The 11807-nt window shown below is 41.0% G+C and overlaps 1 protein-coding gene across 2 annotated transcripts in view; it reads right to left on the minus strand.

Moving 5' to 3' along the window:
- EPM2A (EPM2A glucan phosphatase, laforin) overlaps positions 1-10656 on the minus strand; it is a 115208-nt gene extending 104552 nt beyond the window's left edge. The window contains exon 1 of one of the 2 annotated variants that reach the window (XM_049903060.1): positions 10221-10656. In XM_049903060.1, the coding sequence (XP_049759017.1) occupies positions 10221-10509 (289 nt within the window). In that variant the 5' untranslated portion in view covers positions 10510-10656. The remainder of the gene's footprint in view (positions 1-10220) is intronic. The other variant, XM_049903080.1, reaches the window with a different exon arrangement.
- Between the last annotated feature and the right edge of the window lie 1151 nt (positions 10657-11807).

The raw sequence follows: 11807 nt of genomic DNA on the forward strand, positions 1-11807 counted from the left end.
AGTTCCACCTACTACCTCTCTCTCCCCCTTCATGTACTTTCATAAAGCACTTTCCATTCCTTTCTATTTCTGCTGCCACTACCCTGACTCAAACACTACTGCCTCAAACTCAAAGAGGCACAGCTTACTAATCCATACCCCTGCTTCCACCTTTTCCTGCTTTATTACTCTTCCTAACGTGGTACTTTGTTAAATGACTTGTGGGGTAAAGCAGAAAACAAGGATGACAAGGGATTTGTATCAGCTTGTATAGAGAAGTGCAGAGTGGGAAATTAAAGGATTTGGGTTCAGGCAGACATAGTTTCACATCCTGGTGCCTCCACCTGTTAACTGCATGAATTAAAGCGAGTTACTTTACCAATCTTAGCCTCAGGTTCTCATTTAGACCCTGCAGAAAACATAGTAGAAGCCCTCTAATCTAACCATAGGGAGACTGGTAATTTGTTGGCAACATTAAGATGTAGCTTAAAGCAGATGATCTTGCACAAACTACATCCATGATGCATTGCCTAAAATTTTGCGTTTCTTTAGATAAGAGTGAAAACTTAATGCCTTTTGTAATACAATCTGAATGCCAATTAATCTAAAGTTTAATATTTTCTCATCTTCTATAAATGCTTCATCCATTTGCAATTCAAAAGCAATTTTTAAGCAACTCATCTTTAAAACTGTCAAAAGTTGCAAACTTAAGTTTTCAGGGGGAAAATAAATGCTTTCCTTTTGGTCAAATTTCATTTGTGTACATAATATGTAATTAAATCATCTATCAAAATGGTAAACACAATTGGCATAAATAGGTTTGGGAACCCAGGATTAATTTTTGGTAAACACACAATACTGGACAACTTGCTGCAAGCACTGTTATTGTTGTTAGGTGCCACTGAGTCAGCTCCAACTCACAGCGATCCTATGTACAAGAGAGCTAAACACTGCCCAGTCCCGCGCCATCCTCACAATTGTTATGCTTCAGCCTACTGTTGCAACTACTGTGTCAATCCATCTCATTGAGGGTCTTCCTCTTTTTTGCTGACCCTCTACTTTACCAAGCATGATGTCCTTCTCCAGGGACTGATCCCTCCTGACAACATGTCCAAAGTACGTAAGACATAGTCTCGCCATCCCTGCTTCTAAGGAGCATTCTGGTTGTACTTCTTCCAAGACAGACTTGTTCATCCTTTTGGCAGTCCACGTTATATTCAGTATTTTTCCCCGACACCACAGTTCAAAGGCGTCAATTCTTGTTCAGTCTTCTTTATTCATTGTCCAGCTTCCACTTACAGAGGAGGTGACTGAAAACACCACGGCTTGGGTCAGAAGCACCTAAGTCTTCAAAGTGACACCTTTTCTTTTCAACACTTTAAAGAGGTCTTTTGTAGCCCATTTGCCCAATGCAATGCATCTTTTGATTTCTTGACTGCTGCTTCCATGGGTGTTGATTGTTTGATCATCAGTAAGTGCTTCAAGCCCTCTCCACTTTCAGCAAGCAAGGTTGTGTCATCTGCATAACGCAGGTTGTTAATAAGTCTTCCTCCAATTCTCATGCCTCGTTCATACAGTCCAGCTTCTTGGATTATTTGCTCAGCACACAGATTGAATAGGTATGGTGAAAGGATACAACCCTGACGCACACCTTTCCTGACTTTAAACCAGGCAATGTCCCCTTGTTCTGTTCAAAAGACTGACTCTTGATCTATGTACAGATTCCTCAGGAGCACAATTGACTGTTCCAGAATTCCCATTCTCCGCAATGTTATCCCTAATTTTTTACAACCCACACAGTTCGAATGCCTTAGCATAGTCAATAAAACATAGGTAAACACCTTTCTGGTATTCTCTGCTTTCAGCCAGGGTCCATCTGACACCAGCAATGACATCCCTGGTTCCACTTCTTCTGAATCCAGTTTGAATGTCTGGCTATTCCCTGTCGGTATACTGCTGCAGCCACTTCTGAATGATCCTCAGCAAAATTTTACTTGTGTGTGATATTAGTGATATTGTTCAATAATTTCTGTATTCAGTGGGATCGCCTTTCTTGGTAATAGACATAAACACAGATCTCTTCTTGTCGGTTGGCCGGGTAGCTGTCTTCCAAATTTCTTGGCACACATGAGTGTGCTGCATCCATTTGTTGAAACATTTCAACTGGTATTCCGTCAATTCCTGGAGCCTTGTTTTTCATCAATGTTTTTCACTCAGTGCAAGCAGTGAGTGGGCTGTGAAAATTAGTCTGTTTTTAAAATTGAACAGAAAATATGAGTGTATGTCATTAGTTGGATAAATATAAATAAGTTAATTGTTTCCACTGCAATACTAACTTTGCATGAGGATACCAAAAAAACCCAAAGCCGTTTCAGCCAAGTTAAATTTGATTCATAGCAACCCTATAGGACAGAGCAGAACTGCTGCATGTGGTTTCCAAGGCTGTAATATTTACGGGAGCGGGCTGCCACAGCTTCCTCCCACAGAGCCCCTGTCGGGTTCAAACTGTTGACCTTGTGGTTAGCAGCCAAGTGCTTAACACTGTGCACCAGAGTTCCTTGTTTGCATGAGGATAGAATTAGTAAATATATGTAACATGCTTAGCAGAGTGTCCAGCATCTCAACAAGCTCAGTATCAAGCCGTGATTGAAACAGGATTTGAACCCAATTCTTCTGTTTTCAAAATTCATGGGACAGAAAAATCTTAGCAACATTCTCTTTAAAAAGCAAATGACACATATATAGGATTGCTGAAGCTCATTATCATTTTAGCTCTGCATTTCAGCAATACACATGCTTTCTGTCTTTGTACTAGGAATAAGAAGACTAGAACCACATCTGTTTAATCTATTTTCTGTAGACTCTCCCTCAAGCTGAAAAAATAATTACCTAATAGGTTATTTTACTAAAGGTAAGGAAGGAGGCCAAACAAATTCCTCTTGGATGGGCAAGAGTAGAAATCTACAGAATAGCACTGTAATAAAAATGTTTTGCATGATGAAAATATTCTACACTGTCCAAAATGGTAGCCAAGAGCCACATCAAGCTATTGAGCACTTGAAACATAACCATTGTAACAGAGGAACTATTTAATTTTCTTTATTTTTTATTGATTTAAATATTCTCATGTGTTTATTAGAAACCTAATTGGACAGCACAGCAGAGAGTTAAAATGAGCCCTTTTGTAAAAAATCCAGTTTGTCTTGCCAGGTATAGATACATCTGAAATGTTTTCCTTAATCTCTGAAAGCCATTTGCCTGGGGCTAGTAATTTCAGATGAATATAAGGTTAAAGTGTTCATTTCCTTTAAAGTGAGAATGAAAGAGATGGGAAGGGAACTTAATTTTTCCAAAAATATAACATTAAAACATTGCTAATGGCATCCAAAAATATATCTTAGACAAACAAACATACAGGATTCCCAGAGTTATTTGTTTCAATAAATTATTTAGAAAGATTAAAGGATCTTTCTCTTTAATACTCTTCTACCCTATAATCTTCAATCAGTCTTAGAGGTCCAATTAAGTCCACAAATTTCAGAGTCTTACAGTACATGAAGAAAAGAAACAAAAGACCAGCTCTGCCCCAGAATCAGTGTGTATGCTTTAGTCTCTCTTAAAGCACAAACTTCAGAAGTGAAATGAGCAGCAGAATGAAGTGATGAAAAGAGTGTAGGCCTGAGAATCAGGCAGACTCGGATATGACCCAGCTCTGCTTCATAATTCCTATGAGACTTGGGAAAAGTTGTTTATCTTCCTTGAGCCTCAATCTCCTCACCTCTGTATAACAGAGAAACAAACAACCACCCTGCAGTGCTATTGTGAGGACAGAGGATAATTTAGTTGTAAGCATCTAAGAAGCAACTGGCACGTGGCAGACACTTAACAAATACTTGCCATGTCTTTCTATGCTGAGCTCATTCATTCATTCAATATTTAATGAGCAGCTACTAGATGCCAACTACTATTACAGGATATGAAAGAGTAAGAAAACATAGTCCCAACCCTCATGCTGGAAGAGATCCATACTTACCCCTATCCCCAAGAGAGGTGATCCCACTGAATGCAGAAATTATCAAACAATATCATTAATATCACATGCATGTAAAATTTTGCTGAAGATCATTCAAAAGCAGCTACAGCAGTATATCAACAGGGAACTGCCAGACATTCAAGTTGGATTCAGAAGAGGACGTGGAGCCAGGGATCTCATTGCTGATGTCAGATGGATCCTGGCTGAAAGCAGAGAATATCAGAAAGATGTCTACCTGTGTTTTATAAACTATGCTAAGGCATTTGACTGTGTGGATCATAACAAATTATGGATAATATTATAAACAATGGGAATTCTGGAACACTTAATTGTGCTCATGAGGAATCTGTACATAGATCAAGAGGCAGTCATTCGAATAGAACAAGGGGACATTGCTTGATTTAAAGTCAGGAAAGGTATGCGTCAGGGTTGTATCCTTTCACCATACCTATTCATTCTGTATGCTGAGCGAATAATCTAAGAAGCTGGACTATATGAAGAAGAATGGGGCAACAGGATTGGAAGAAGACTCATTAACAACCTGCATTATGCAGATGACACAACCTTGCTTGCTCAAAGTGAAGAGCACTTGAAGCACTTACTGATGAATATCAAAGACCACAGCCTTCAGTACGGATTACACCTCAACATGAAGAAAACAAAAATCCTCACAACTGGACCAATAAGCAGCATCATAATAAAAGGACGGAAGATTGAGGTTTTCAAGGATTTCATTTTACTTGGATCCACAATCAACACTCTTGGACACAGCAGTCAAGAAATCAAAAGACACACTGCATTGGATAACTCAGCTGCAAGAGACTTCTTTAAAGTGTTAAAAAGGGAAGATGTCACCTTGAGGACTAAGGTGAGCCTTACCCAAGCCATGGTGTTTTCAATCACTTCCTATGCATGTGAAAGCTGGACGATGAATAAAGAAGACTGAAGAATTGACGGCTTTGACTTGTGGTGTTAACAAATGATACTGAATATACCATGGACTGCCAAAAGAACAAATCCGTCTTGGAAGAAGTACAACCAGAACACTCCTTGGAAGCCAGGATGGTGAGACTATGTCTCGCATACTTTGGACACGTTGTTAGGAGGGATCAGTCCCTGAAGAAGGTCATCATGCTTGGTAAAGTACAGGGTCAGCAAAAAAGAGGAAGACCCTCAACGAGATGGTTTGACACAGTGGCTACAACAATGGTCTCGAGCATAACAACGATTGTGAGAATGGTGCAGGTCAGAGCAGTGTTTTGTTCTGTTGTACACTGCGTAGCTATGAGTCGAAACCAACTCAATGGCACCTTAAAACAACCACCACATACATCAAGAACAAGTAACTCTGAAAAAGGAGAAATCAGTGAATAACAGAAAAATTTGGATAATTAAAAATCTAATCGCCAAAATGCAAAATTCAATGGACAGACTGAATAACAGAATAGAAAATATTAAAAACCAAATAGTGATCTAGGAAACACAGGGAAATTTATCCAAACAAAAAAGATGGAAAATAAGACAGAAAAGTTATGACATGCTCAAGGTATAAGCAGAAGGTATATAACAGACATTTCAAATGAAGGAACAGAGGAAACAAAGAGGAGCAACTTATCCAAGAAACAACAGAATATTTCCCTGAGCTGAAGGAAACAATTCCTGGAATCGAAAGAGCCAATCAAGTGCCAAATGATATGAACAAAAAAGACTCACACATATTCTGATAAAATAACATATAGAAATTTTTAAAAACTTCAAAAAAAAAAAAAACAACTGCCTACAAAAGAATGAGAACAGTTTGTCATCAAAATTATCAGCCACAATGGATGCTAAAAGGTACTGAGGCAATAAGTTCAAAGGGACAATTACTTTGAAACTAAAATACTCAACCAAATGATCAATCACTGTAAGAAGAAAAAAAGACATTTTCAGGCATGTTAAGTATTCAGATATTTTATCTCCCATTTACTGTTTCTTGGAAAATTATTTGAGGACACAATCCAGAGAAATGATTAGGTATCATGAGAAAGAGGAAAATATGAAATCCAAAAAAAGGATGCAATTACCCAAGGGTTCAATTTAAAAAAGTCCCAGGTTTACAGCTGTGTCCAGAAAGCCATGTATTATTGAAAATTAAAACAGGAATCACAAATATTCATGGAAAAAATATTTTCAAGAAGTACTGTGCTTTTTCACAAATAACATGTTCATTATCATACCAGAACTGTTTTACTTAATTTCTTTATTTCCACATGTTATACGTGTGGGCCCATTATTTGTGGAAAAATATGGTAAGCAACTTACACTCACCAAATAATGCCATTAACAGTGGGTACTAGTAGGGTGGGGGGTGCAGACCCACCCTGACACTATCACAAGGGGTAACACCAAATTGACCATAGGGTCTGAGGTGGCAGTGGCAGTGGGCAGGTCCTCACCATCAGGGTAAGGACAGTGGCAACTCCTCACCCCACCTTCACCCACCAGTTAAAATGCAGGTGGCCGACCCTGGCGGGGGGCGGGGGGGGTGGGCACAGGAGGGGCAGGGCCATGTGGCAAGGCACTAGCCCTACACCCGTGGGAACTGGCCAGGCAGCTCTGCCCATCCCCAGTGGGGGCTGGCGGTTGGGGGAACCCGGAGTAGGGGTGGAAGGCCTGGGAGAGAAAGGAGGAGTGGGGAGAAAGGGAGGGTGGAAGGGAGTGACACCATGAGTTGCTGCACTGGGTGACACCCCGGCAATTAGGTAATTTTGAGGATCAGTTTTAAAAGATTAACTAGACATTTTAAAACAAGTTGTAAAAGAACATTAGGGTCCAAATATGAAACACAGCAAACTCTGTTATTTGAGAAGGGTTTATAATGTAAGAAAACAGAATTTTTTTTTTCCTTCCAGTAGCACAGATTCTGTGACAGGTTTCATGTCACAGAATTGTATTTCCTTTTTTATGACTCTAATTACATAATGATTTCCCAATTATAATAGTAAAAATAACTTACTTAGCACTTAATAAAACATCCTATTCTAAGTTCTTTACATTTACTAACCAGGTGAATTCTTTCAACAACAGCATGGTGAGGTTAAGTGACTCACACAGGTCACAAAGCCAGTAGTTGAACCTAAGCAATCTGACTCCATAATCCCTGGTCTTAATCATCTGGCTATACCACTTCTTATAATGCTCTGTCAACTTGCAATTGTTAGACTCAAACACCAGCCTAAAACAAGAAAAACAAAAAACCAAAACCCACTTCCATCAAATCTATTCCAATTCATGTGAAGCCACGTGAGACGGAGTAGAACTGCTCCACTGGGTTTTCTTGGCTATAATCTTTATGGAAGCAAGTTGCCAGGCCCTTCTTCGAAGGCACAACTGAGTTGAAACTGCCAACCTTTCAGTTACTAGGGGGCACAAACCATCCGCATCACCCAAGGACCTATCAATAATTAGAAAACAATACAAATCATATAAAACTTGACAATGGCAAGAGTCCCAGTGGCACTGTGCTTAAGTGTTCGGCTGCTAACCAAAAGCTCAGCTGTTTGAATCCACCTTGGAAACCCTATGGGGCAGTTCCGCTCTGTCCTATAGGGTCACTATGAGGCAGAATTGACTTGACAACAACAGGTTTGGATTTTTTTGGTTTTGACAAAAAGTAACGATGAACCAAGGACAGAAAGGGAGATGTGTAAGTGAGCTATTTTTCTTATCCCCTTATATTAGACTAACTTTCTATATATTAGAATTATATGATAAAGACTTTTCTATATAATAGAAATTCAAAAGATAGTTTTGTAAAGTTAATATATATGTAACTATGTATATAATTTTTGAATATACACGTATGTATAATTTTAAATACCCAGTACCCAGAACCCAGTGCTGTCGAGTCGATTCCGACTCATATAATTTTAAATAATAATACAAAAACCCATGGGGAGGAGAGAGGTCATGAACCTAAGCTAAATTTCTCACATTTCATAGTAAATGTCAAAAGTTAGTGTCTGATTTTAATAAAGACTACATATGGAATTGACTCGATGGTAATGGGTTTTCTTTGGTTTTGGGTCCATATGTAATCTTCACGTAAATATATAAAGATTACATATGTGGGTTATGGATTGAATTGTGTCCCCCAAAAATCCGTGTGAACTTGGCTAGGCCATGATTCCCAGTACTGTGTGACCGTCCACCATTTGCTCATCTGATGTGATTTTCCTATGTGTTGTAAATCCTACCTGTATGATGTTAATGAGGCAGGATTAGAGGCAGTTATGTTAATTATGCAGGATTCATTCTACAAGTTTAGGATGTATCTTGAGTCAATCTCTTTTGGGATATAAAAGAGAGAAGGAGCAGAGAGACAGAGGGACCTCATGCCACCAAAAATGAAGAACCAGGAGGGGAGCTCGTTCTTTGGACCCAGGGTCCCTGCACTGAGAAGCTCCTAGACCGGGGGAAGACTGATGACAAGGACCTCCCCCCAAGAGCGGACAGAAAGATAAAGCCTTCCGCTGGAGCTAGCAACCTGAATTCAGACTTCTAGCCTCCTAGAATGTGAGAGAATAAATTTTTATTAAAGCCATCCAGTTGTGGTATTTGTTATAGCAGCATTAAATAACTAAGATAATATGTAATATATATGCATATATATAATATAAACTTATGTAGTAACTACCAGAAAAACTAAAAACAAAAAAGGTTGAAGTGGATAGATCAAAAAATAGAAATACAAGCAAATTATTCAGAGCTTTTTTTTTTGGAGTAATACCCTGTAAAGCAAGGGTATAAACTGAAGAGGGCGCCTTTATATCCTTGTGTGGTAATACAAAAAGGCAGTAAGTGCTACCAAACCATAAAACCCAGTAAGGTACAAAAAAAGAAGGACAATACATAAACATATTCCAGCATACTCATCTTCTTTGCTGTTTGTTTCCACAACACAGTAGCCCATTTTTCCCCCATAAACTTCTAAAGACATACTCCTTTCACTGGATTTAGACAACTATTAAGTCAATACACTCTATCCTCCATCTTACACATTTCATTTAAAGCAAGGGCCATCTAAACTCACACATAGCTGGTGGGAGTCTACACTGGTATAACCTTTTCAGAGTACAATGTGGCAGTTCCTACTCCACTGTAAAATGTGGCTACACTCTGACCTAACAACTTCACTTCTAAGAATCTACCATTCAGAAACACTACCAAAAGCTCAAAGATAACTCTGAAAACAGACTTGGATCATGCTATTACTCTTTATAGCAAAAGAAAACTAAAAAAACCTAAATTCACGTTGGTAGGTGAAGGATGCATTCAAAAATAGAGTATTATGCTGCCATTAAAAAAAAAAATACATCTATATGCAGTGACACTGAAAGGTATCCATAGCATATTTTTAAGCAAGAAAAGGCAAGATTAGGAGTAATATATGTATGATACAATTTTTGTTACGTAAAACACACACATATATTGGTGTTGTGTAGAGGAGACACTTGTTTTATATACATATATTTCTGTATTTGACTTGTTTTTGCAACCAGCATGTATTGTTTTTGTATTTTAAAAAATTAAGGCATATTTCAATTGTCAAGCATCGAGGCTGAAAAATGAACTCAAAAGAGGAGACTGTTAACGTCTTTCCATTTGCTCACTCTCAACATCTAAGAAAACAAAATACTGTACTGTAAGTTGCACACGTTGCATTTTAGGACTGGCAAGAGGATTAATCTCTCCGGTTGGATTTTTTTTTTTTTTTTTTAAGTGAACTGTAGACAAGAAAATCAGGACACAAAACAATGAAAGTAGAGTTGAGCAGTGAAAACAGTCAAGCGCCAAGGCCGGCCAGGCAGCCCACGGACCGGGTACAGGGACGACACAAAGGGTGAACGGGCCCCGGGGTGTGTGGGACGAAGATCCGGGCGCGACGATGGCACGTTAGGAAATAAGTTGGGTACCGGACGTGGGGGTAGAGTTCAGAGAGAAGAGCGAAGCGACAGGCGGAACGGCGCGTGAATATGGGAACGCGTAGGAAGCCGGAAGCGCGGCTCGCTGCCCCAGTGTCGCAAGGAGAGCAGGGTCAGCCCGGTGCGCCTGAGAGGTGCGGGGCGGGTATTCGAAGCCCGGAAGCTAGGGAACGCTCCGGGAAAGCGCGCAGCTGCGGCGCGCGGGGCCGGGCCGAAGCCGGGAAAACGTGCAGCTCCCGTACCTTCCCAGGAGAGCTCTCCGCTCGGCTCTCGCTTCAGGAACTTGTACCAGAAAGTGTCCACGCGGCCGGGCTCCGCCCCGGCCTGCGCCGCCTCCTCGGCCGCCAGCTCCACCTCCCCGAGCCACAGGCCCGGCTCGTGCGGTGCCGGCGGCCCCACGCTCGCCGGCCTCAGGAGCACGGCCCCGCTCGGCTCCCAGCGGCCCAGCTCGGCTCGCGACCCCACGACCAGCAGCTCGGGGTGGGCCCCGGGCCCCGCGGACGACACTATCACGCCGAAGCGGAACCGCATGGCGGCTGGCGGCGCTGCTCCTGCCCGCTCTGTCCCGGCCGGCGGCGCGGTCTGAGCGCGAGGCGGCCGCAGCGATTGGGCGACGGCGCCGGAGGCCCGACGCCAGCGGCCGGGGCGCTGGGCAGACACGTGCGAGGCGGCGCCTGGTGTGGGTCCCTCACACAGCTAGGAGCCCGGCCGCCTCCAGGCCCGGGTGCGTGGCCAGCGGTAGGAGCCCGCCATACCCGCCTCCCCGAGAAGGAGCTGTGCGTCATGCCCGCCGCTCTGAAGACGAGAAAGCGGAGTCAGGAGAGGGGCTAGAACACCTCCTAAGAGCCACGGTTTTCCTGTCATCTTCCCAGGAGACTTGAAATGTCCATATGAGGGCCCAGTGGCGTCCAGCTAGCTGCTTCCATTAACGGTGAAGTTGGGGACAGATCCTTAGTGGGCACCTGGAGAGCTCCGTGACCTTATAAAAAGGCCTCTTACTGTCTCTGCGACTCAGGTGCCTTATCTGTAGAGAGAGAATATAAAATAATCTTTAAAGACCCTGTCAGTTCTGAAGGTTGTCTGATTGGTGGAAAAGGCGCCGTTCGTGACCAGAAGCTAACGAAAAAAACGCTTCTTTTTGTCTAGTCCCATTTGATGCCTGAAAAGACACCTGATCACTTTCAGTTCTCAAAAAGTATTTTTAAAATAAAATGGGTTTGGAGTGAATCCATTCAAGTCCTTTCTAAAGTAAAAAAAACACATATAATTTGTAATTATAAATCAAGAGTTTTATTTAATTTTTAAGTGGCATTAAAAAAAACCGTTTGTTTAAAATTTGCTTTCAGTAAAAGTCAACATTTTTTTTCAACTTAAAACATTTTTGTTTCAAGAAACAGTTTTTATAGCTATTTAATTCAGTGAAAAACATGTTTATGGGCAAGGGGGACTTCAATTTCTCACTGCCGTAAGATAAATGTCCCGTTTATGCTACTTTTTGATTCTTTAATAAAATTACTCTCCTGTTCTTGTGCTTGTATATCCACTAACACTTAGCATAACACAAATCTCGTAAATGAACTAAAGACACATTTTTACCAACATTTGACAGGTTGTCAATAGAGAAAAACAAGTATTTCATGCATTCGGAGTATCACAAACAAAAGTACAAAAATATAAACCACATAAGCGCAGTCTATCTGTGGAACAGTTAGTAAACCAGTAATACATTTCATTCTTAAATATTGATGTTCCACTCAAAGTTTGTTTGGTTGCTAAGTTTAAGGATAAACACCAAGAAAAATGTGAAGACAGCAAGGCTGGCCAAACAT

Source organism: Elephas maximus, chromosome 1 (genome assembly GCF_024166365.1).
Source record: "Elephas maximus indicus isolate mEleMax1 chromosome 1, mEleMax1 primary haplotype, whole genome shotgun sequence".
Lineage (NCBI taxonomy): Eukaryota > Metazoa > Chordata > Mammalia > Proboscidea > Elephantidae > Elephas > Elephas maximus.